The sequence below is a fragment of the Panthera onca genome, chromosome D4 (genome assembly GCF_046562875.1).
Source record: "Panthera onca isolate mPanOnc1 chromosome D4, mPanOnc1 haplotype 2, whole genome shotgun sequence".
Taxonomy (NCBI): Eukaryota; Metazoa; Chordata; class Mammalia; order Carnivora; family Felidae; genus Panthera; species Panthera onca.
In genome coordinates, this window is record NC_138351.1 from 94,373,905 (window position 1) to 94,398,128 (window position 24,224).

The 24,224-nt window shown below is 61.8% G+C and overlaps 1 protein-coding gene and 1 long non-coding RNA gene across 2 annotated transcripts; both read right to left on the reverse strand.

Moving 5' to 3' along the window:
* Positions 1-3,611: 3,611 nt before the first annotated feature.
* Positions 3,612-20,121, reverse strand: LOC132676461 (endoplasmic reticulum mannosyl-oligosaccharide 1,2-alpha-mannosidase). Its single transcript, XM_078436202.2, has 13 exons — positions 19,862-20,121; positions 19,251-19,359; positions 18,444-18,559; positions 16,754-16,908; positions 16,351-16,463; positions 14,841-15,026; positions 13,996-14,144; positions 13,469-13,657; positions 11,380-11,570; positions 10,380-10,500; positions 9,517-9,714; positions 9,238-9,369; positions 3,612-8,591 (listed from the first exon to the last, which is right to left on the reverse strand). Exons 1-13 carry the CDS (start codon positions 19,970-19,972, stop codon positions 8,379-8,381), a joined length of 1,983 nt encoding a protein of 660 aa, XP_078292328.1. The 5' UTR covers positions 19,973-20,121; the 3' UTR covers positions 3,612-8,378.
* A 2,044-nt stretch (positions 20,122-22,165) lies between these two features.
* On the reverse strand, positions 22,166-23,490 carry LOC144614092 (uncharacterized). Its single transcript, XR_013551612.1, has 2 exons — positions 22,565-23,490; positions 22,166-22,305 (listed from the first exon to the last, which is right to left on the reverse strand). It is a non-coding gene; the product is annotated as an uncharacterized LOC144614092 (long non-coding RNA).
* Positions 23,491-24,224: the final 734 nt, after the last annotated feature.

Below are 24,224 nucleotides of genomic sequence, written 5' to 3' on the forward strand. Positions count from 1 at the left end.
CTGGGCACGCGTGAGGGTCCAGATCAGCAGAGCCACCCCCTGCCCAAGGCCACAAAGGGAAGGTGAGTCACCTGTCCCCGTGCCAAGACTGTCCCTGGCCAGCACGACCCCAGTCTCTGCCCAGGTCCGGCCTGTCTAGCGCTGGGACAGGCCAAGGCTGGGGTCCTGCGCTCTGGCTGCAGCCTGAGAACCCGGGGCCCCAAGCCAGGCTGATTGGGGAGCAGCCGGTTAGCTGCCCCACACACTGTCCCAGGACTGTCACTGTGGCAACCAGCATGGTGACAATGACAGTTGATCATGTCATACCACCCCAGGGGTGTGGTCACCCCATGGTCACCGAATGCCACACCACAATCATTGCACAGTCCCTGTCCCCATCCCCACATCCCTGTGTCCCTGTCCCCGTGCCCCCATCCCCATGTCCTGTCCTTGTCCCGTGCCCCGCTCCTTGTGGTCCTGCGTTCCCACATCCCCGTGTCCCTCTGTCCCTATACCCCTGTGTCCCCATCCCTGTGTCTCTGTCCCTCTTTCCCTGTGTCCCTCATGTCCCCGTGTCCCTAGCCCTATTTGCCCACCATTGTTTCCCTGTCCCCGTCCCTGTGGCCCCATCCCCTGTCCCCGCCCCTGGGTCCCTGGGACCCCATGTCCCCGTCCCTGTGTCCCCACGTCCCCGTGTCGTGTCCCTACTTGCCCATCATTGTGCCCCTGTCCCCGTCCCTGTGTCCCTATCCCATGTCCCAGTCCCTGTGTCCCTGTGCCATGTCCCTCTCCCTGTGTCCCTGTGCCATGTCCCTCTCCCTGTGTCCCCCTGTCCCCATCCTGTGTCTATGCCCCCAAGCTCCCATGTCCCCGTCTCCCCGTGTCCCTGTTCCTGTGTCCCGGGACCCGCACCCAGGGCTGCCTGTCCTGCGTTGAGTAGAGAGCTGCCCTCGCAGGGTCTCCATGGCCTCTGCAGGGTAGAAGCCAGGACAGGACAGAAGGGCTCACAGCTCCTTCCCCCTGGATGGCAGCCTCGCCCCAGGCAGGCCCTCCTCTCATCCTCTCCTCTCAGCTCAGCTGCCTGACCCTCATACCCCAGCTGCAGACCCAGCATATCCTTCCCTCCAAACCCTCCCGGCAGCACCGGGAAGGCCCAGAAGGTGATTCCGATTCTCTCTGACTGTCCTGCCACACCTGGTGGCCCTGAGCTTGCGGGTACGTCTGGGGGTCCAGAAGCCCTTCTTCCAACTCCCTGGGGAGGGGGGACAGTGACTTTGGGGCCAAAGCTGGGTCTTGATTCCCCCCTCCACAGCCCATAGATCTGGGGAGACAGGCCCTGTCTCCCCCCACCAGCTCTGCCCTTTCGGCCCTCAAAGCTGCAAGCAACAGAGCAGCGGGTGTGGACGACAGGAAACCCCACACGGGTCCCCACAATCTGGGCTCTGATCGAGCTGCACGTGAGGTCGGGGCCACATTTGTGTGCACTCTCAGTTATACACGCTATGTGCTGAGCCCCCTTTCATGTCATGAAAGGTGCTTTTATCTGTTGTTGAGCATTACTTTTTTATTGTTCTGGACATTTAAAAAAATATATTCTAGATATAAATTCCTTATCAGATATGTTGTTTGCAAAGACTTTCTCCCATTCTGTGGGCTTTGGTTCTGTGCACTCCGCATCCTTCGATGCACAGGTTTCGACGAAGTCCTACTTGCCTGGTGCTTGTGCTTCTGGATTGTGGCGTGAGAAGCCCTGTGAGGCCCGCTGGGTGCAGACCTGTCTCCGTATTGCTGTTGCTGCTGTTTCTAGGCGCCGGATGGTTTCGCTCTTTGGGTTGCTGATCGATTTTTAGTTGATGTTTTGTATGTGGCGGGAAGTAAGGTCCAGCTCCATTCTTTGCATGTGGAAATCCAGTTTTCCCATCACCATTTGTTGAGGACAAGGTTCTTTTCCCCACTGAGTAAACCTACATACCCTCGCAGAACATCAGTCGGCCATCCACGTATGTGTTCATTTCTGGGCTCTCCCTTCAGTTACAACCACGTGTCTGTCACTACACCAGCACCGCACTGCTCGGAGTACCATGCCTTCGTCGCAAGTTTTTAAATTGGGCAGTCCGTGTCGTCCAACTTTGTTCTTTTTCAAGAATATCTTGCTATTTGCGGCTCCTTGCAATTCCACATTAATTTGAGAATTCATTTTCCATTTTGGCAAAAAAGGCTGTTGGAATTCTAAGACGGATGGTACTGAACCTGTAGATCATTTTTGTCTAGCATTGACGTCTTAAAATTAAGTATTCCTGGGGCGCCTGGGGGGCTCAGTTGGTTAAGTGTCCGACTTCGGCTTAGGTCATGATCTCACGGTTTGTGAGTTCGAGCCCCGCGTTGGGCTGTGCTGACAGCTCAGGGCCCAGAGCCTGCTTCGGATTCTGTGTCTCCCTCTCTCTATGCCCCTCCCCTGCTCATGCTCTTTCTCTAAAATAAACATTGAAAAAATAAAAAATAAAGTATTCCTATGCATGAACAAAGGATGTTTCCACTTATGTAGATCTTTATTTTAGCAATGTTTTATACTTTTTGGTGTACATTACATCCTTAAATTTATCCCTATTTATTCTTTTAGATGGTGTTTTTATTTTAAAGTAAGCTCTGTGCCCAACGTGGGGCTGGAACTCACAACCCCAAGATCAAGAGCCAAATGCTCCACAGACTGAGGCAGCCAAGCGTCCCAGCCCTAATGTTATTTTCAATGGAAGTGCTTTCTTAATTTCCTTTCAGATTGTTCACTGCAGGTGCACAGGAACATAACGTTTTGATTGCTGATCTAGCGCCTTGCAACTTTCCTGAATTTATTAGCTCTAGTCATGTTCTTGTGAATTCTTTGGGATTTTCTATACACAGGATCATATCATGTGCAAATAGAGTTTTACTTCTTCAATTCCAGTCCGAATGCCTTTTATTTCTAGTGGCGGTGGAAGCAGGTAGTCCTGTCTTATATCCGGTCTTAGAGGAAAAGCTTCGTCTTTCACTGTTGAGTGTGATGTTGGTTGTGCGTTTTTCCATGATTACCCTTTATTGTGTTGAGGAAGTTCCCTCCTACCTACGGTTTCATGAGTGTTTCTACCATAAAAGAGTGTTGGCTTTTGTCACGTGCTCTATGTCAGTTGCAGTTATCGTGTATTTTCTCCACTGTGCTCTATCAATGGAGTGTATTATTGTTTCTTTTTCCTCCTGGCATGTGCCTTCTTTCATTCAGCACGATGTCCTTGAGGTCCATGCAAGTTGTTGCTTGTATCCACAGCTCATTCCTGTGTATTGTGTTGTGTGGATGACTGATCTCCTTATATTGAAACACCTTGATCATGGTGTAGAATCTTTAAACATACTGCCAGATTTGTCAGTATCTTGCTAAGGATTTTTGCATTAATATTCACAAGGAATATTGGCCTGTAGTCTTTTACTGAAATGTCTGTATCTGGTTTTGATATCAAGGTAATTTTGGGTTTACAGAATGATTTAGAAAGTTTTCCCTCCTCTCAATTTTCTGAGACTTTGAGAAGGACTGGGGTTAACTCTTAAAATGTGTGTGTGTGTGTGTGTGTGTGTGTGTGTGTGTGTGTGTGTGTGTTTTAAGATTTAAGTGATCTCTACACTCAATGTGGGGCTCGAACTCAACCCCAAGATCAAGAGTTGCACGCTCCACAGACTGAGCCAGCAAAGTGCCCCAACTTTGAAAATGTTTGGCTGAATTCCCCAGAAGCCACATGACCCCAGGCTTCTCTTTGTTGGGAGGGTTTTGTTGTTGTTGTCTCTTTGTTTACCATTGGATCCATCTATTTGTTCTAGGTCTGTCGAAAATTTATAGATCATCTTGAGTTTAGATCATTCTTGCATGTCTGGGAACTTGCCATCTTAAAAAGACCGTCAGATTTGATGGTGTGAAATTTTTCTGTAAGACCACTGGTGACGCCCCCACTTCTGTTTCTGGTTCTAGCTATTGGACATTCACCTTGTTAGTGTAGCTTGGAGATTCAGTTTTGTTGATGCTTTCGAAGAACCAACTTTTGGTTTTGTGGACCGTCTCTGGTGTTTTTCTATTCTCTATTTTACTTATCTCCATTCTACACATTTCCTTCACACTGCAAGCTTTGGGTTTAGTCTGCTCTTCCTTTCCTAGTTCTTCAAGGTGCATAGTTAGCTACTAACTGGAGATCTTTCTTCCTTTTATATTATTTTTATTTTTAAAAAATTTTTAATGTTTATTTTTTGAGAGAGAGAAACAGAGTGTGAGCGGGGAAGGGGCAGGGAGAGGAGACACAGAATCTGAAGCAGGCTCCAGGCTCTGAGCTGTCACTACAGAGCCCGACGCGGGGCTTGAACCCACAAACCGCAAGACCATGACCTGAGCCGAAATCAGGTGCCCAACCGACTGAGCCCCCCAGGCGCCTCTATATTATTTTTAAAGTAGGCTCTACACCCAACATAGGGCTCGAACTCACGGCCCTGATAAGGAGCTGTGTGTTCTACCGACTAAGCCAGCCGGGCGCCTCGTACATTTTTAATTTTTTTTAATGTAGGCATTCAAAGCTATGGATTTTGATCTGAGCACAGCCTTCCGTGCATCCCATAAATTGTGTACTTTGTGCTTTCAATTTCATAGGTCTCAAAAGTGTTTAACTTCCTTTCTGACTTCTCCACTGACCCATTGATTGTGTTTATTTATATTTGGGAGACAGCATGAGCAGGGGAGGGGCGGAGAGAGAGGGAGACACAGAGTCGGAAGCAGGCTCCAGGCTCTGAGCTGTCAGCACAGAGCCCGATGAGGGGATCGAACCCATGAGCAGTGAGATCTTGACCTGAGCTGAAGTCAGACGCTCAACCAACTGAGCCAGCCAGCACCCCCCCTCTTTCAATCATTTAAAATACACTGGGGTGCCTGACTCAGTTGATGGAATGTACAAGTCTGGATCCTGGGGTTGTGGGTTCGAGCCCCATGTGGGGTATAAAGTTTACATAAAAGTAAAATCTTTAGGGGCACCTAGGGGGCTCAGTCAGTTGAGTGTCTATTTGAGCTCAGGACATGATCTCACGGTTGTGGGATTGAGCCCAGTGTCAGGCTCTACACTGTGCATGCACCCTGCTGAAGATTCTTTCCTTCTCCTTCTGCCCCTCTCCCCAGCTTGTGCTTGCTCTCAAAAAAAAAAAAAACAAACAAACAAAAAAACAAATAAAATGCATTAATGCTTGTTTTGTGGCCTAATGCAGACAATGGAGAATGCTCCATGTGCCCTTGAGGAGCAGGGACACTCTGTTGTTGGGGGCGCTCTCGTCTGTTGGGTCTGCCACCTTTGTAGCCCTGTTCGTGTCCTCAGTTTCCTCGCTGGTCTTCCCCTAGCGGGTCTGTGCATCTTGAAGGCGGCTAACGAAGTCTCCACCTGCCACTGGAGACCCGGCTGTTTCATTTGACTCTGCTGTTCGATGCATTTGTACCTGTTCTACCTCCTTTGTAACCCTGTCTTTTCTTCCCCATGGAAAAATCCTGTTTTGACCGAATACAAAGTAAGCTGCATCCACGTTGACCTCTTAAAAGTTTTTTAATTTATATTTGAAAGACACCGTGTGCAAGCAACGGAGAGGGCAGAGAGGTAGAAAGAGAATCCCAGCAGGCACTATGCTCGGCGTGGGGCCCGATGCAGGACTCCACCCCACGACCCTGGGATCGTGACCTGAGACGAAATCAAGAGTTGGGTGCTCGACCCACTGAGCCACCCAGGCACCCCCCGTGTTTGAATTAAAGCCTATTTCGTCTGGCGTTCGCAAAGCCACCCCAGCTCTCTTTGGGTCACTGTTTCCATGGGGTGTCTCCCCCCATGCTTTTGCCTTCAATCTATTTGTATCTTTGAAAGCATGGTCTCTGCTAGACAGTATGTACTTGGGTCACTGTGTTTTAGTCCATTCTGCCAAGCTCTGGTTTTGATCGAAGAGTTTCATCCATTTTATTTTACGTAATTACCAATAAGACTTCTTTCTATCAGTTTGCGCGTGTTTTCTATACGTTAATCCTTTTTCGTCCCTCATTTCTTCTGAGGACTTTTTTTTTTAAAAACTTTAGTGAACCATTCTCACTCTCTTCTCCTTTCCACCCACGTGTAGCTTTTTGATGATTTCATCGTGGCCATCATGGGTGACATCCCGAATTTCTAACAATCTGGTCCACACATACAGCAACTCTGTTCACTAACATACACGACCTATCTCTGAGGCGGCTCAGACCAGTCTGCTTCTGTAGCTACTCTCAAAACTCACGCTGCACACCGTGGGCCCCAAAACATAAACTTGTAATTATCTCCCACGAACAGCTTTTAAATCCTGGAGAATAAAAACAGGAGTGGCAGCCAAACACGTAACTGATTTGACGCATCCCAGCCGCGTCTTAACAGAGCCCCGGTTCCCATCCGGCAGGAGTTCCGCCCAGAGTCCTTGGAGCATTTCACGCATGTCAGGCCGCCTGGCGACAAGCCATCCGGCTTTCCCCTGGAAATACCTAGAATCCTCCATTTCTGAGTCAGTTTTGCCGTACATGGAACTCCGGGGTGACAACTTCTCTCATCAAAGCGTCATTCCGTTCCCATCTTCTGGCCTTTTTGCTCCCTCACTGGGCGGCTGGCCTTGCCACGGGTCTGCACATCACAGGTCACCGCTCACGGCGGTCAAGACTCTCCCACCACTTATGCCAGGTCGTCTTGTGCTGATTCTACTAGGAAGTGTCTCACCTTCTTGAACTTGTAATTTACATCTTAGAACATCACATTTGGAAAGCGTTCAGCACTGTTTCAAATCCCCTTTTGCCCCTGAGACCCCAACTCTAACAGACTTGTGGGGCCTGCGGAGGGTGGGACCTGTCCCTCGGGCTCTGTCCACGGCTCACGTTCTGTGGTCTCCTCGCTGCTGTGGCTACTGAACTCTGCTGATGAATCTCTCAATCGCTGCACATTTCAATGGAAGATGATTTTTAATAATTATTCCTTCTGGTAATTTCTCTGGTCGTCTCAGTGTGCTCGTAGTATTTCCCCAATGTCCCCTACTTCCATGTGTGTGTTCAAGTTGAGAACGTTTAGTTTTATCAGTCCTTTTCTAATAATTCTCAAGGCTGGACTGTCTCTAGCGACACTTTTTAGCAACTAATTTTGTTCCTTTCATGGAGACACACTTCCTTTTTTCCTCATGGTTCATTGGCTGTTGTCAAAACGGACCGCGACGGTTCTACTGCTGTTTTGTCTCTGGGGAGAACGGGAGGTAGATGTTGCCGCTCTGCCTCGCTACGGAAATCTTTTCTGTACGCTGACCTTCCCAAGGTATCCGATTTTGCATTTTGTGAACTTCTGTCTTTCATGAAATGCACAGAAGCTGATGAAACAACTTGGGTGTGGCGCTCGCTGGCTCTGTTTGCTGTGGGTCTGTGTTCGGGACAGGCCGCGAAGCACACCTTCCGCTCCCACCCCGTGGTGCGTTATCTCGTCCAACGACAGGTAAGGTGCGCATGTGCTAACTTATGTATGGAGGACGGCATGATTATCGGGCTGGAAACCGGACACCCCTGTGCACTGCAGTCAGAAGCGCCCCAAACCGACGATGGCTTTCTCTCAAACTACGCAAAGACGTTTCACAGTAAAGGACCCGCCTACCAACACAGGAAACAATCCACGTTTATGCTGCCTGGAAAGTCCGTTCTGTCGGGTGGTCCAGGAGCAGGATGAACTCGTCCACCCGCCCCTCCCCGCCCCTGCAGGGCCGGGGGAGGATCCCTGAGTCCAACATGTAAACACCACAGCCGGCCAGGTGCCCGGATTCGCAGGAGGTCACAAGTGCCCCCCCCCCCCAGGACTCCCGGGTCAGGGCACATTCACAGACTCGGAGAGCCCGGGCTGAACCGCATGTCGGGCTGTCCCTTCAGCTCATCTCAGAACATGTGTGGGTCCAGGAGACCCAGAGCGGCCCCAGGGGACAAGCAGAGACACTGGGGCCACACAGAAGACGTTTGGGGATCAGGAATGTAAGTCATGATTCAAGCAGGAAGGTCCCCAGCAGGTGGGGCCTTGGGGATTCACAGCGCTGACCTCACGACACCATCCGACGTCATGAGAACCACAAGCCAGAAGTGCAAAGCCAGCGGCAAAGCACCGGGCGCCCAGCTGCCCTGACCACCTCTGAGGCCCTGAGATGTCAGGCTCGGTAACCCCCCGGGGAATGTCATCAGCCTGACCCTGGAGCACGGACAGTCGGCCGAGGGGACACGCCGCGGCCAAGGTCAGGAGAGCGAACCTACCCAAGGCCAGGGTTCCGAGGACAGGTACCCACAAACGCAAGACGTGTGAGGCCCCCGGGCAGTGCCCACAGGGGGGTCACCCCACCCTAGGCGGGGCCCAGATGGGCAAGGGGTGAGCCTCAGTGTTGAACACGTAGGCGTCCAGGCTGAGCAGGGCCGGGTCGTCGGAGAAGAGCAGGTACAGGTACTTGAGCGTCTCCCCCAGAAAGAAGCTCTCCATCTTGTCCCGGGGCTGGGGATTGAGGGGATCCTGGACGTTGCTGATGGAAGAATAGCCACCCGAGGGGACCTGCCCGAGAGCGGAGACCGCGGCGTCACCACGGCCGCAGGCCCAGCCAGCTCCCCACGCCGGCCTCAGCCCTCGGGGGCGCCGGCGGCCGCAAGGCCCCCGGCCGGGGCCTCTGCGCCTCACCGCGGCACCCGTGGCCGAGGGCAGGGTCTGAGGCAGACGACCCCAAGGTCCACCGGGGGGACCGGCCCCCCGGAGCTCAGCCGCAGCTCCTCCAGACGGCCCCTCAGAGACGCCAGCCGCCCTCACGTGACCCGACGTGCAGCCCGCGCTCCGGAACCCGGAGGGGGCCTACGCGGGTCGGGTTTTGGCGCTCTCTCTCTGCCGGGGTGGGTGGCAGGCCCCGGACACGGCGTGACCTCCGAGCCACGGCCCAGACCGCGAGACGGGTGTCGGGGCCACGGTCACGGTGCCGTCTGGGGTGGGAAAGGGCCGCCCGGGGCCACACGGAGGATCCAGGAGGAGAGTCGCCCTGTGCACACCGGGCCACAGAGCCTGGTCCCCGAGACCCTGGGGCACACGGCGCCGAACTCCCGAGGCCACGGCGGCGAGCCTGCACCGCCCCCGCCCCCCTCTGGCTGCCCAGGGGAGCCCTGCCCTAGGGGAGCAGGGACGCGGGGCGGGGCGGGGCGGGGCGGGCGCTCACCCGCGTGTACTTGTTGAAGCTCTGCAGGATCTCCCAGCCCCAGTCCTGGTACTTGCGCTCTCCCGTGAGGCGGTGCAGGTAGAACAGACTCTCCACCGTCTCGGGCCGCAGCAAGTTGTGCCTGTCGGCCGGCTGGGCGGGGGAGGGGGGCAGGGAGGGATGGGGGACACAACACGGGCTGAGCTCGGCCGGCTGGGGTGGGGGGACCCGGGAGCAGCTAGGCCGGAGCTAGGCCGAGCCCGCAGGGCGCCCCCACGCCCAGACCCCGGCCCGGCTCACCTTGACCTGCACGTCCTTGCGGTCGCTCTGGGGGTACAGGTTGAAGTGCACGATTTCGGGGCTCAGCCCCGTCTCCATCTGGCGGTTCATCTGGTAGCAGGTGTCCATGAGCGCCCGGGCCAGCTCCATGTGGTCGGCGGGCAGGCCGTGGTGGGCGCCCAGAGCCAGCGTCCCTGGCAGGAAGCACACCAGGTGGTCCTGAAACCAGAGCGGTTTCCTCACCACTGTGAGTCGGTGGCCACGTGGGGCAGGGGCGGGGGCCACACCGGGTGCAGGGTCCAGCGCTACCTCAGGCCCCCCGCATCCCCAGGGGTCGACGGGCCTGGGCGGGGACTCCTCAGGGCCCACAAGGGCAGGAACGTGGAAAGCGACGCCACTACGGGCCCGGCCCCTGGAGCTCCACATGGGCAGGGGGGAGGGTGGCGGACGGACACCCGCCTGCCAGGGGAGCGGATGCTGACCCGGGTCTGGCCCTGACCCCACAAACACTGATGGAGTACCAGGGGCAGGGGACAAGTAACTAGACCCAGGGCAGGGGGCAGGGGGCAGGGAGGAGAGAGGGGAGGGGGGAGGGGGAGGGGGGAGGGGAGAGGGGAGGGAGGAGGGAGTGGGGTCTTGAGCATGGGGGGGGGGGGGTCTTGGGGGACGGGAGCGGCACCCCGGGGGAGGGGCCGGGGACCCATCACAGACCCCAGCCCCCCTTGCCGCACACCGCCGCGCAGTCCATCATCGACCTGTGAGGGCTCACGCCCCACGACCAGAATCTGAGCCATCTCTCCAACGTCCAGACTCGCGGAGCCACCGGGGGCCCCGGTGGGTGGGTGCGGCCCCCTACGCCCCACCTGCATCACGACCGTGCTCACCATCTTGGCGCTGAAGCGGCCGTGGGCCAGCTCCCCCACAAAGGTGAGCTTCCTGGGCTCAGACCTGCGCAGCAGGTGCCTTTTGATTCCCTCGACGGCTTCGAGGTAGTCTTCCAGTAACCTGTGAACCGGCAGGCCCCGTGGGCTCAGGCCAGGTGGGTGCGCGGCCCGACCCCCCGCCCGGTTACCCAGGAACGGGCACGTGGCCACGAGCTGCCATCCCCACGCTAGTGGCCAAGAGGCCTGGCCCTGTCTGGGGTGGCACCACGCCAGCCCGGAGATGCAGGCTCGTGGCAGTCAGCGGCCTGGGGCACACACGGGGCTGTGCCCGCCGCTCCCCCGAACAGGGTCGTTCCTCTCAGCCGGCCCCCGTGGACCACCCGGGACCCCACGTGCCCACCAGGGTTCTCTCAACGTCCCCACGTTCAGGCGTGGGGAACTCCGGCTCCCCAGGCGGGATGCCCTGATCTCTGCCCGTAGGGGTCGGCCTGGAGCTGCCCCCCCCCCCCCCCCCCCCCCAGCGGTCCTAGGTCGTGGTCGCCCTCTGGCGTGAGACTTCAAGGATTTCCAGTTCCTTCACTAGAGTGACCTGTGTTTTCCCGACCGCACGACGAGGCTCCCCGAGGCACTGCTGTCTGGGAAAGCGCACGTCTGAAGCGTCAAGCAGGCAGCGTGGGGAGGCCCAGGGGCCCCTGGCCACCTTCTGCTGGGGAGCGGACAAGCAGAGCCGCCTCCACAACCCCGAGGATGAGAGCTCGGCCGGTGAGCCGGGGGCCCCTCGGCCGGGCCCAGACCCCAGGCCCCGCCTGGCGCAGAGGGGCCGGGGACCTCCGTGACCAGCCAGGCGTCCTCTCTGGCACGAAGGCCGTGCCGGGAAGAGACACGTCCCCCGCGGAGGGGCCGAGTCCGGGTCCGGCACGGCCGCTGCCTCCTGACCGAGAACTCGGGACAAGGGGAGCCTCGGGGACCCCGTCCCCGAGGCAGCAGGAACAGGCCTCACTGCGTCTCCTTCTTTCCGCCCTGGATCCACTGCTTCAACAGGTACTCGTAGTAGCTGTCGGCCCTGGCGCCCAGAGTGAACACTCCCATGTGAGTGAAGAGGCCGCTGTGCGTGTTGATGAACATGGGCACCAGCCCGTCCTTCTTCCCCGACAGGGAGTGCACACGCCTCGTCACCTCCTCCGCGGCCTCCTGGGACACACACACACACACAAGGGGAGAGTGCGGGTGAGCCAGGGGGACGGGGCTGCTGGACCTCGGGCCAGCCGAGGAAGGCGGGCCTCGTCGGCTCACCCCTCCTCCGTGACAGGCGGGCCCGTTCCCAGCGGAGGACGGAAGAGGACGGAAGAGGCCGGCGTCCCGGCCCACGGCGCTCCCCTGCCCGGCTGCACCGGGCAAGGGCTTCTGAGGGTGGCCCCAGCCACACGGCAACCAGGTCCCCACCCTCACACGCGGCTGCCTCGATGAGCGGGCGGATGCCGAGGGCCCCGAACACGGGGCTGAGCTCCTCCTCCTGGCAGGGGACCGTGTCTGAAGGCCGCAGCCGCGGTCCCCGGGACCTCCTGCCCAGGCGTGGCCGGCTGCTCCCGCTCGCTGGAGGGAAGGCAGGCGCGTCTGCTTCCGAGCCCGCGGTCGCGGCACACCCGCCCGCTGATCCTGCTCATCCTTCGAGACCCAACCAACCTCAGCTCCTCCCAGGCAGCGCCACGCATCTGTGCTCCATGGCCCTGTGCGCGTTTGCTCACGGTGCTCGGGACCCCGCCTGGGGAGTGACTTCCTGGCCTCCACCCGCCACGTACGCCCGCCCCCTTTTACAAAGTGCTCTGAGGCAGGGGCGGCTTCAGTTTCCCTTGGGTCTCCAGCAGCTACAGAGATCCGGCATCGCGATGGCGCCCGGCCGACGTCTCAGAGCAGACAGAGAGACGCTGAGCTTCCGGAGTACGAGCCAACGACAGGAAAGCCGCTAATCCGCCGACAAGCAGACAGGCACCCGGACGCCCACCTCCACCCGGGAGATGAACACGGGGCCCGTGGGCGTTTGGAAAACGCCACACGTCATCAGGACAAAATCCACAGCCCAGAGGAGGCACCCTCGCGTGCCCACCGCGAAGGCTACCGAGAAAGACCGGAGGACAAGCGCGGGCTGCCGCGGAAAAGCCAGAGCCCTGTGTGCGCCTGGAACCTTCTCCCGGGAGCGCCGCTCTTACCACCCCCGCGTGGGAAACAACCCAGATGCTCCTCAACGCACCAGAGCCCGGACAGCACATGGTCCGACCGCACGATGGCAGACCACCGGGCCACGAAAAGGGATGCTTCGGACACGTGCTACGACACGGGTGCGCCTCTCCCGGACGCTTCCAGCGCGGACGAAGACGTCACGCGTGGCGACAGAACCGGCCACGGACGGCCCACACCGTACGTAGGACCTCGCTCGCGCCGAGCGTTCCACACAGAGAAAGCCACGCACGACGAGTGGATTTGCGGCCACCGAGGCAGGGGGCCCCGGGTGGGAGCGCTAGGGTGCGCTGGCCTACTTCCTGGGGTGAGGACCTGGTTCTGGAATCAGACGGTGGCAGCCGCTGCCCACGTGGGACTGCGGCGCGACGTTCAAGCCAAGAGGCAAAACTTCCTGACGTTCAAATCGCAGCTCAGGTTTTTAAGGCAGAGGAAGGGTGACAAGGCAGAGCGCCAAGTCCAGAGGGTCCGCCGCGTGCTGGAGACTCACCCACGAGGAGAGGGACCACGGCCAAAGGGGTCGGGGCGAGGGCCAGGAGCGAGGTCCATAAGGACCGTCAGCGACGGGCTAGCAAGGCCGAGACCCACGACTGTGGGCCCCTGCCTCGCTCCCGGCACGGACCACCCCCGGGGGCCACCACAGCACGCGGCAGGGGGCAGTTGGGACCCCAAGGACACGGGCCCGCGCTCGGACTCAGCCCCCAGTCGACGCGCTTCCCGCCCGCGCAGCTGAGGAAAGGCGAGGGACGAGGGACCGGAAAGCACAAAGGACGGTGGTCCTGCGGCCCGGGGTCAAGTCCACGCACGCCTCCGCTTGGCGAGACGCCCCCGGCCGGCAGGCCGGCCCCCCGTACCTGAAACTTCTTACTCCCCGTGAGGCGGGAGAGCTCTCGGAACTCCAGCTGAATGCTCGTGACCTCGGCCACCGTGCTGTCCGAGGTCCAGCGGGGCGGGTGGGCGGCTCCGGTGCCGATGTTCACGTCCGAGTATGGGATCCTGGAGGGCGTCTGGAACGCAGGCAGCAGCCGATTCCCAAAGTCTTCCTGATGACGCGACACGACGAGGACCGAGGTTTCCCGTCACACGGCAGCCTCGGCTCCGTTCCACGACGCCCACCCTCCCGCCCCACCTCCGCCACCCCCGCCACCCCGCCACCCGTGCTCACCCCCGTGAGTGGACACGGGACCTCACTGGCTTCACGTGGCCTCGGCGCTCAACTGCGGCGAGACCGAGGAGCCCCGAGAGCACTTCCCCACGGGTCGCGACGGTGACAGGGACCTTCCCACGCACGTGCGCGGGAGCGAGACCCGGAACAGACCCCCGCCCCCACCCCCGGGGGCCCCTCGAGCCGCGGAACCTCCGCCGGCGCCCGGACACTCACGGCCTTCCTCAGGAAGAGGTCGTCCCCGGACAGGTGGTAGGCGCTCAGAAGGCCGCCCAGGATCCGGATCGTGCTCTCGAACAGGTTGACGTCCACGTCTTTCTGAAACCGGAGCTTCTTAGACACCCACTTGCGGGCTTCTTCAAACTCTGCGACAGGAGACGGGGTGGGAACGGGAATAGGTTACAGGTCCCGGCGCCCCCGTGACCGCTCGCCGGCTCTGGGGCCACGTGCGTCCTCGTGTCTCTCTCTCCCGAGCTCTCTCTCTCTCCCTTCCCACAGCAAGGGGACACACCGCGGAGCCCCCTGCACCCGGAGGACGGGGAGCCAGCGTGCCGTCGTGAGCACCAACGCTGACGGGTAAAGGCCACGGCCCAAAGGGCCACGTGAGTAACTCAGGGGGAGCCTCTGGCCTCTACGGAACACCGGAAACGGACTCCGAGAGACCGATTCGGAAGTACCCAAAGACCCGTAGCCTCAACCACACCCCGTCCACGTGGCCTGAGAAGGGTGTGACGGAGAGACCCGGGACGCCGATGGCCTTATCGGATCACGTGCCGCCTCCCACCAGGGAGCCCCTTTCCGGCTAGCACAGGAGCACGGGCTGGAACTGCCCCTGGGCGCCAGCCCAGGCCTTCGGCCGGGAGCCGAGGGGGCGACTGCCCTGAGCGTCCCCGGGACGCCTGACATCAAGGGACAAAGCGACTGCCTGCCACCCAGGGGAAGGGAGAGCTCCTCAGACGGAAACAGTGGCGTCTACACCCTCCAGGGCACGGCTCGCTCACTCGCGCGCCCAAGCGTTCCACCAGGGGAACTTGGCCGCGTGCTTGGGGACGAGCAGGTACCTTTTTTCAGACCCAAAATCCACATGGTGTCCAGGGCGTCAATCAGCGTAAGTCCCAGGCCAAACCACTCGCTGAAGGACCTGGACACGGGTTTCAGCTCGTCGTGGCCCCAGGCGAACTTGCGGTAGCCGGTCCACGCGTGGCGGAAGGCGTCTATCACGGCCCTCTGACGCTCGTTCGGGGAGGCTGGGAGGAAGACGGCGGGTTGTGGGGACCGGAACCGCCCAGGGTTCAGACACCGCCCCTCTGCAGCCCCAAGCTGCGGGGCGCTCGGGGGGGGGGGGGGGGGGGGGACACCGTCCGGGGGCCGCAGGTCAGCAGCGGACGACCCCGAAGGTCGGGGCGCGGCGCCGCCGGGCTTGGAGCCGCACGGCTGGACGCGGCTGCCAAGGTGGCGAGGCCTCCAGGGCCCACACGCGACGGCTCGGCCTCTCATCCGCCTGGCCTGCGCCCGTCCGCCTCCACCAGACGCCCGGCGGGCACGACCCTCTGGAGCTGCGGGGAACACGCGGTGGGCGGAGGTGTTTGAGGCAGCAGACCGGTGCCTGCCGCTCCGCCACGGCAGCCGCGCTGTGCAATCCGGCCCGGGGAGCGTCAGACGTGGCGGGCGGGCCCCGGTGACCTCCACGAGAGCGCCTCATCTCACAGGTGCCCACGTCGTGCCTCGGCAGCTCCGGGTGTTTTCGGGGAGGGAACAGCGTGTGGCGGACACACCCAAGGCCGCCCTGGGGACCTTCCAGGGTGGCCTCGACACCGACCGAGAAGGTTTCTCCCCTCCACACGTCGGAGGACCAGGCACAAGTTACAGGGCCACCAGGCGGACAGAAACGTGAGCGTCGACGGCTTCGCGACACGTGTCCTCTCGGTGTGGCCCGCGGCCCAGTCGTGTTGGTATCTGCGGCTTTGACATCGGTCCTCAGAGCCCCGCGACCGCTCTGCCTCCCCCCACACGCCCGGGCCGCCCGTCCCGGCTCTGGGCTCCTTCTTCCTCCTCCCCTCAGTGGCAACAGCGACAGGACTGGAGGGTCACAGCCTGGGCCCCAGGCTCAGCTGACCTGGCGCGAGCCCCCGCTCCGGGAGGCAAGTGGCCGTGGCCGCTGCCGGCCTAACCTCAGGTCTCCCGTCCGTGGAACGGGCCTACGACAGACCGATGACCTCAAAGGCCGCCACGAGAACCGAAGCAGACAGGCCGCACGGAGTGTACAAAGCGCCAGTGCCCCGAGGGCCCTCAACTACAGGTGCCAGAACGCAGGACCCCAGGACCCCACCGAGCCGGGGCCGTGTCTCCACTCTCCCCAGGCCCCGCGCTGGCACGGACGCGGGCAGTTCCCGCACAGGCGGCCTGTGGCTGCCGCGATGGGCCTGGGACCGCGGGCCGCCGTGGAGCCCCGTGTCCTCTCCAAGGCTCTACAGAGAGCTGGGGCCCGCCCGGGTGCCCAGCTGGGTGTCCACGCGCCCTCTCCGTCACCATGTCCGGGTGAGGCCCGACGGGGCGCAGGCGGGGCCTTACCTGGTTGGTTCTGAATCCCGGGGGCCTGTGAGGAAGGCTTGGTGGGGGGGCCCTCTGCCTTTCTCGAAGGGGGTTCGGTGCCCTGCTCCGGCTCGATCACTGCACCCCTCCAGCTTCAGGGAGAGGAGGAAGAGGAGTCAGCCGGCTTGAGGGCAGAGATGCAAACGCCCGCGGTCACAGCCTGGCTGGGCTCGTGGCGGCCCTCCGCTCCATGCGGCACGACGCGGAGAAGGCAGGGCCCCGCCCCCACCGGGGTCCCGCTCTCTCCACTGTCTGCTCTGAGAGGAGAAGCCGCTTCAGACAGCGCGCCCATCCTATCCCTTTGTTTTTCAGGAAACGTCAAACGGACCGGCCTCTGCGTATCTAGCGACCCGTGCTGCCTCGTCTCTGACGCTCCCTGTACCTGACCACCGTTCTCTGGGTGCTCTCTTCCTGACGAGCGTCGCCCACCACCTCGTCCCTCCGCCTCGTGTCATCCTGCCTCCGGTCCTTGGAGTCTTTGTCGGGGGCTCTAATCTGCAGGTTGGGCGGTCCCCGTCGGAAATGCCTCTGAGGCTTCTAGATCAAAACAAGAGCCACTCGTGAAAACAGTTCAACGGCCCAGGAGCTGCCACTCTGTTTCCACCTGGGATGCTCTCCCTATCAGACCCAACCCCACGGACCGCGTGGAATGGCTGGTGGTGCACGGCCCCCGGAGCAGATGCCTTCCCGCTCCCACGGCAACATGCAGATTTGGCCAGAAGATCCTTTCTCACGATCTCTGGGCCCTGACCAACCGGGACGGAGACTGTGCCAGCGGGCTGGCGCAGCCCTGGACAGTGGGTTAGAATCCTGGCCCGGGAGGGTTCCAGGCCGTCACAGACCCTAAAGATAGCAATAAAGGGTCAGAGCCACGTCCCCGTGGACGGAGGCGCAAAGAACGCTGTCCCGGGCCTGTGCCCCAGGACTCCCACCCTTTGTCCTCAGAACCGGGTGGCCGGGGCACCGGGTCCAGGGACGGAGCGCAGGGGCCCAGGCGTAGCCCGTCGTCAGCAGAGGGCAGGAGGAGGCCCCTCCTCCGCAGGACACAGCAAGGAGGCCGACTCAGGGATCGAAAACATCTCCGCCGCTCGGTACCCACAGGACCCGTGAAGAGGTCCTCGTCGTAAAGACACAAGTGCCACGGAGCCGGGACGCCCGTGGCCAAGAGAACGGGATCTGGCCGCACACAAAGCACCGGGGCTGACCCAGGCCTGGGGCACAAGTGCCGGAGTCTGAGCAGCAGAAAAGGTCCCAGCGGCCCCGCCACAAGGGGCCCCGCCCCGCGCCCCAAGGCCCGGACCCGGGGAGCCGTGCACACCGACCCCGGCCGCCACCACAGACGGGAGCGCGGGCCTCCCGAGCAACGGAAACGTGTCTTTCGGCGGGCAGCCGTGCAGGCGGGCTCTGCTCCCATCGCCGTCACGAGAGCCCAGGTGCACGAGAGCGGCCAAGAGGAGCGAGAGACGTGCGTGTCGGCTCCACGAGGGAGGACGTGAGCTGTTTGACACACAGCCTCCGAGTAAGACGGGTTGCAGAGAGGCCTCCTGGCCGCTCCCCGTGGGGCCCGACCCCGGCCCCCTTCCCCGCCCACGCCTTCTGAAACTGCAGCTCCCCGAACAAGCCCAGCTCCCCCTGCCTCGGGCAACGTCACTGGACTCAAGCCCTGCTCTCCCGACTCTACCCAGGACCGGCGGCTCCCCAGTCTCACACCGCAGTTCAGCGTCCCGTCCCCAGCCTCATCCCTGGAGGCGACTGCTATTTTCCTCCCGGGATGGACACCACGGGCCACCGGCCTGCTCCCGCCGGCCTGCAGCTCCTCCAGACAAGGGGCGGGTCTGTTTCGCTCACCAGCAGGTGTCCAAGGGGAAGGAAGGAAGGAAGGAGAGAATATTCCTCCTCCTTGCCCCAGGCGTCATCCTACTGGCTCAGGATAAGGGGCGCAGGGCGCGCGCATCAGACAAACAACAAGGGAAAGAACTGCTCCCCCGTCCGTATGGAACATCACGCGCGGTTCTGAAACGCCCGTGGGACCGATCCCGGTCGCAACCCCACGTGTAGTTCACTGAACGTACCTGGGGTAAAAGCCCCGGCGAGTTTTCTGGATTAGCATCTGCCTTCCGAGGAGCCGGCAAGACGGGCGGATCTGCCGGTCTCACCTTCCGCTCTTCCGCTGACCTGCCATCCACGGCTAAACGAGAGAACAGATTTTATCCCAAACGTGCCGCACAGCCCCAAGGAGAGCCCGAGCGAGCGCGTGGAGGAGCACGTCTAGGCGGGCACTCCTCACCACGAGAGGACACCGTGAGACCTGGGGAAGGTCCTTTAAACCAACTCAAGAACGGCCAAGGGTAACCAACCCTTCCTCACAGCACTTGGCAGCTTCCGTCCTGCAGCCCAGCCCACACGGACCTCCCCTCAGCGGCTTCCCTTCCAGGAAGCGCAGAAGCTGGCCTAGGTGCAGCTGTCTCCAGCCACCTGCAGCAGCTCCTGAGCTTTCCTCCCCCACAGGGGTTCCCTACGCCCTCACCCAGACTGCCCGGGCCGCTCGGAACACACGGTAACACGTGTGAGGGAGTTCAGGGAGCGTGTCTGGACCGGGCACGCGACCTCAGGACCCGAACGTCTCCCCCGTGAGGCACAGAGAACGGAGAGGCCGGCCCTCACACCGGACACCCAGGAAGCAGTCGGGCAACATCACACGAACTCGAGCCACGTTCTAGCAGGGTGGCTAAAGACACTCTCCGCTCCTTTTCATCTGCGCTTCTCGCCAATTCGCACACGCTCCAGGCGCTTAAGGCGCACGGCCAGACCGCTTCTGCCCAGCCACCCGCAGTCAGTGACGCACACGCACGAGGTTGAGGCACACGCGCAGCCGGTACCTCTCCACTGGTCAGCCACGCTGATGTAGGACAGGAGCCCGCAGAGCACGAGAAACGTGAGGAAGAAAAGGATCACGTTGCGCTGTAATCTCGACAGCTGCTTCCATTTCTACGGGACGGAAAACAACACAGCTGGGACCCGTGCAACCGTTGCAAATTCAGGGAGCACAGTGGGTAACTCCCAAGGTCCGGTTTCTGAACCGGGGGAAGCGCCCCGGCGGCAGAGACTGACGAGCCGCGGGGATGTTCCAGACGGTATAGGGGAACGGAAATAAACAACAGACGCAGAAGCCATACGTGTCCTATCGCAGGGGCAGTGAGGAAAGGCTCGCGCCACGCGCGTGCTCCGTCTCAGGCAGCCGGCGGGACCCCGCATCTGCCCAGATGTGGGGGTGTCGATGCCCTGCAGCCCGAGGCCGCGGGGCTCCTGACCCACCGCACCGAGGGGCAGCCTACAGCTTTCCTCCTCCCCGACCCCGCCCCGCCGAGCGCGGGCTGTAAAGACGGCCTGCGGCCGGCGACCACCGCTCCCCGGGCCCGGACGAGCGCCTGAGCTCCAGGCAGGGGGCGGCGGGCGGGCCGCGGGACCCCGGCCCGGCGCCGACCCTCACCCTCCAGCACGAGCGCCGCCGCCAGCTTTTGCTGCCGTCGTAGCTCTGGCCAAGGCTCAGCGTCACCGAGATGAAGTCCCGATGTGGCGCCGGCGGCGGCGGCGGATACATGACAGCGGTGGCGGCGGCCCGGGCGACCCCGCCCACTGGCGGCGTCAGGAGGCCGGGCTCTGAGAGGCGCCGGGGGCTTCGCTGGTCCGACACCCGCGGGCAGCCATCGCAGCGCCGTCCACACCCCGCCCATCGCGCGCGCGCGGCCAATGCGCCTGCGCCGCGCCCTCCTATTCCCCACCGCGCCTGCGCCCGCCCTCGTGGCCCCCAACGTGCGTGTTTACGTCCCGCCGCGTCGGCGCACGGCCGCACCTGCGCCGCGACGCGCTTGCCCGGCCGCGCCTGCGCGCAGCCCGCCGGCGCAGAGCCTGGGACTCGGCTGGGCGCCGCGTCCCCGGGACCGGCCGGCTCCGTGGCGTTGGCAGGACGTCCGGCGCCCCGCGCCCCCGCTCCGGGGCTCGACTCCCGGCCCCGGGCGGACTTCCCGGCCCAGAGCTAGTGGGGGCCGCAGCTCAGCGAGAGGACAGCGGGTCCGGTGCGAGCCCGAGTCGAGGCGGGGCGGCTGTCGGTGTCCGCTCTTTGGAGCCGATGGGCTTGGGGGCGCGCGGACGACCGCCGCGGCGACGTGTGCGCGCGTTTCCCCTCAGTAGACACGCGGCAGGGCGGAGCGAGCCCCGCAGCGCCGAGGGCCGTCCCCGCTCCTTGCCGGCCCCCTCGGGTGAGCCCGCCGCCTCCCGCAGTCCCGGCCGCCGCACTTAGGGGTGTGTGGCGGGCTCCCCGGCGTGTGCGCCTCCCTGGCTTGTCTGAAGCTGCCCCAGAAAGCGCCTCCTGCTCTCCGCCCCACCCCTTCCCTAGCGGGGGTCATCCCCGAGGCCCCTGCGGGTCTTTTCCCCACACAGGGCTCTGCCGGTAGTGCCAGCGGTGCCCTCGTGCGTCCGTCCCTGCACATGCCGACAGCAGGGAGAAGGTGGTATCTGGAGGGTGGATCACAGGGCTCTCCAGCTGAGGGCGCGGGAGCCCACCCCTGGAGACCTAGCCGGGGTGGGGTGGGCTGGTTCTGCCCCCCCCCCCCCCCCCCCCCCGCCCAGCGTGTCAGACTCACTAGGTGGTCCCTGGCCTCCCTGAGATCCTGGCGAAGAGCTGGGTGGGAGCTCGAGGGGCCTCCTGGGCCGCCCAGAGCAGGTGCGGGCTCAGCGTGTGGACTCTTGCTCTCTTGGATGCACGGAGCTGGGAACCCCTGGTTGCCGTTCCCAGCACCCGTGCCGGTCAGAAACTGCGCTCGCCAGGCCAGGGATCAATCACGGCATCTTGCGTTTATTGGGAATCCGCCACGTTCTGTGGGAAATCAAAGAGTTTGGCAGCCTCTCAGAAGTCCGTGGCTTCCTTATCGGTTGTCTGGGGAGGGACAGTTTTGTGCTGAGGGGCCCGTCCTGCCTCTTGAGTGCAGTGTGCACAGCAGCGCGCACCTGTGAGCGGTGACCTAGGGCTCCACCCGTGTTCCTGGTTTGGGGACGTGCTTCAATCCTGTAAGCTGCAAACCCTGTGGAAAAGCCTTTCTGAAGGCTCTTGTGCCCCCGGATCTCTGGGCCGTGTTTGAAACTTTACGCGCAGCTGTAATTCTTGTACAATAAACGGGGTCTTTAAAAACAGGCCATTTCAGTAGCTTCCCCAGCTGGTGTAGGAAAGAGGCTGCACGGTCGTTGGGCTGTGGCAGTGAGGAGCAGCAGCTGTGGGCAGGACCCCGGACCTGGGCCCCCGCCTTGGCTGGCCCTCCTCTGTCCCAGGCCCTTTGCTTGCCAGCGGAGCAGCTGGGAGAAGCGTCGTAAGGCACGCGGTTCAGCTCAGGTCTGCGAAGGACTGGCACAGCGCGGGTGGGAGCAGAGTCCTCCTCCGGGCTTTGGGCCTGGCCCCGACCCCGCCGGGACACGTCCACCCTCCGCTGGTCCACTACAAGCCACTGGAGGAGTCAGCAGCCTCTGAACCCACCGCCCAGGTGACATCTTTGCCCTGGGGAAACCGGCTTCCGTGGGGGTGTCGCCGCAGTGTGAGGGCGTGGGAGCAGGCGGCCTGGCGGGGCGGCAGGCTGCATTCCACGCCGCCCTTCGCGTCAGCGGGCGGGGAGGTGCCCCCGTGCTGCTTTCCGGAGGGGAGAGCAGCAGGGCTAGGGGCCAGGGCCAGCGGGTCTTCCCCAGCCTCGGTGGGGCCGCAGGGGTGCAGCGTGGGGACCGTGGCCCCGTACGTGGAGTCTGTGTCTCCCTCCAGAGAGCGCGGGAGGTCCGTGAGCACCACGATCTGTCGGAAGCTACTGGCAAGCTGGTTGGGGGACGGTGCTCCCCGCCTGCTTATATTTCAGACTAATTAGCCACCATGTGCGGCCACTGGAATTGGTCCCACTGGTTGTTGGGGAAAAGACCTAAAATTCAGCAGCCTGAACCAACCGCAGCCCTGGCCGAGGAGCCAAGGCCTCCAAGGGAGATTGAGAGAATTCAGTTTTAGGTGTGCAGGCTGTGCGGGGTGGGGGTGGGTGGGGGTAGGTGGTGGGCACTGGGGGGCTGGAGGGCTAGGCCGCGACACCCCCTCCCCCCCCCCCCCCCCCCCCCCCCCCGCCATGCCAGGTACTTGGTCAGCTGCAAGAGAGGGAGGGAGCAGCACCTTTGGTAGGTCACCCTGCGGGGGACGGACACCGTCCCCTCCTCTCGCCTCGTCCGTCCGTGGGTCTGCAGAAAAGCTGGGGTGGCCGGCGCTCCCCGCCGGGCGGATCTGCGCGTAGGGCTTGAGGTGCCGCCGTCCTCACGTACGTCTCCGTTCCGACAGAGGCAGGCCTGCTGCCCTCCCCGAGGACGCCGCACCTCTGCCTCTCGCCCAGACCTCACAGCCAGGAGCACGGCCAAAGAGCCCTGTTTGGTCACTTGTGTCCCCGGGAATGATGACGGGACCAGCGCCACCCCTCAGGACCCCGGGGTTGGCAGGCCAGAGAGCAAGTCAGGGCTGCAGAGCCCTGGCCCGGTTCTCATCCAGGATCAGCGGGGATGGGAACACGCACTGTGGGTCGCAGCCATACCAGTGGAATGTTTTGGTGTTATATGATGGACAGTCATTGTGCTCTTTTTGGTTGCCACAGTGACAGTCCTGGGGCAGTGTGTGGGGCAGCTAACTGGCTGCTACCCGATCGTCTGGCCTGGGGCCCTGGTTTGTCAGCTGGAACCAGAGCGCAGGACCCTAGCCTTGGCCTGTCCCAGTGCTAGACAGGCCGGACCTGGGCAGAGACTGGAGTCGTGCTGGCCAGGGATAGTCTTGGCACGGGGACAGGTGACTCACCTTCCCTTTGTGGCCTTGGGCAGGGGGTGGCTCTGCTGATCTGGCTCCTCACGGGTGCCTAGGACTGGATGCCAGGGGAGAGGTGGCCCCCCTGGTGTCTGGGCACTGGGTACCCGCCGCAGCCCCTGGCACTGAGGGGCCAGTGGAGGGAATAGCCTGAGGGGCTGGGGTCACGGTCCCAGCTCCCAGCAGGGGCCTGGCACCCCCATTCTTTTCTCCTGTCGACAGCTGGAAGCCTGGAGTCTATTATCCTTCCAGAAGCTCTAGGAATTCCGAAGTGTCCTGACCATTCCTGTCATGAGTGCTGGGGAGCCATGTCTGTCTCTGCCGTGCCTGGTGCTGTTTTTCAAGGACACTGGCTTCCCTACTCTTTGCATGGAGGCCTTCCTCATTTACAGCCTGTGTGACTCTCCCACTGGGGCCACAAACTCCGTGTGGCGTCTTTTCTCACCACCTCCAGGTCGACTAGTCGTGTGGACCCCACTCAGAGCTGCTGGCCCTCACATCCCCAATTCGTGTGTGTGTGTGTGTGTGTGTGTGTGTGTGTGTGTGTATGTGTAGGTTTCCATCCCATCCAACCTCCCAGGTCCCCTGAGCCTCCTTCCCTGTTCTTGCTTGCTTTCTGTTGTGACAATGGTGACCTCTCCACCTCAAGTTTCCTCGCAAGGTCCAGCCGACTCCTAAAGGTCATGGTGAAGGCTCTAATCTGGCCTCTCAGGAGAGAGTTCCCAAATACAGCCTCTTCCGTGTCGGGGGACGTTGTAACCCCTCATCAGAGGCTCCAGCATCCACTCCCACAGCCTGGCCCCAGCTCCCCTGATGTCAGCCGGAAGGATCCTGAGGTTCCTCGGGTGGGATCCTTTTCCCCCAGGTGCAAAGCTGGCTGGCCAGGTTCTGCTGGACTCTGCCCAGCAAAGGGCTCATGGTGGGGAGGGGAGATTGCTCAGGTATGATCTCGGGAGGAAGCTAAGTGTCTGCATTGTCTTCCTCGGGG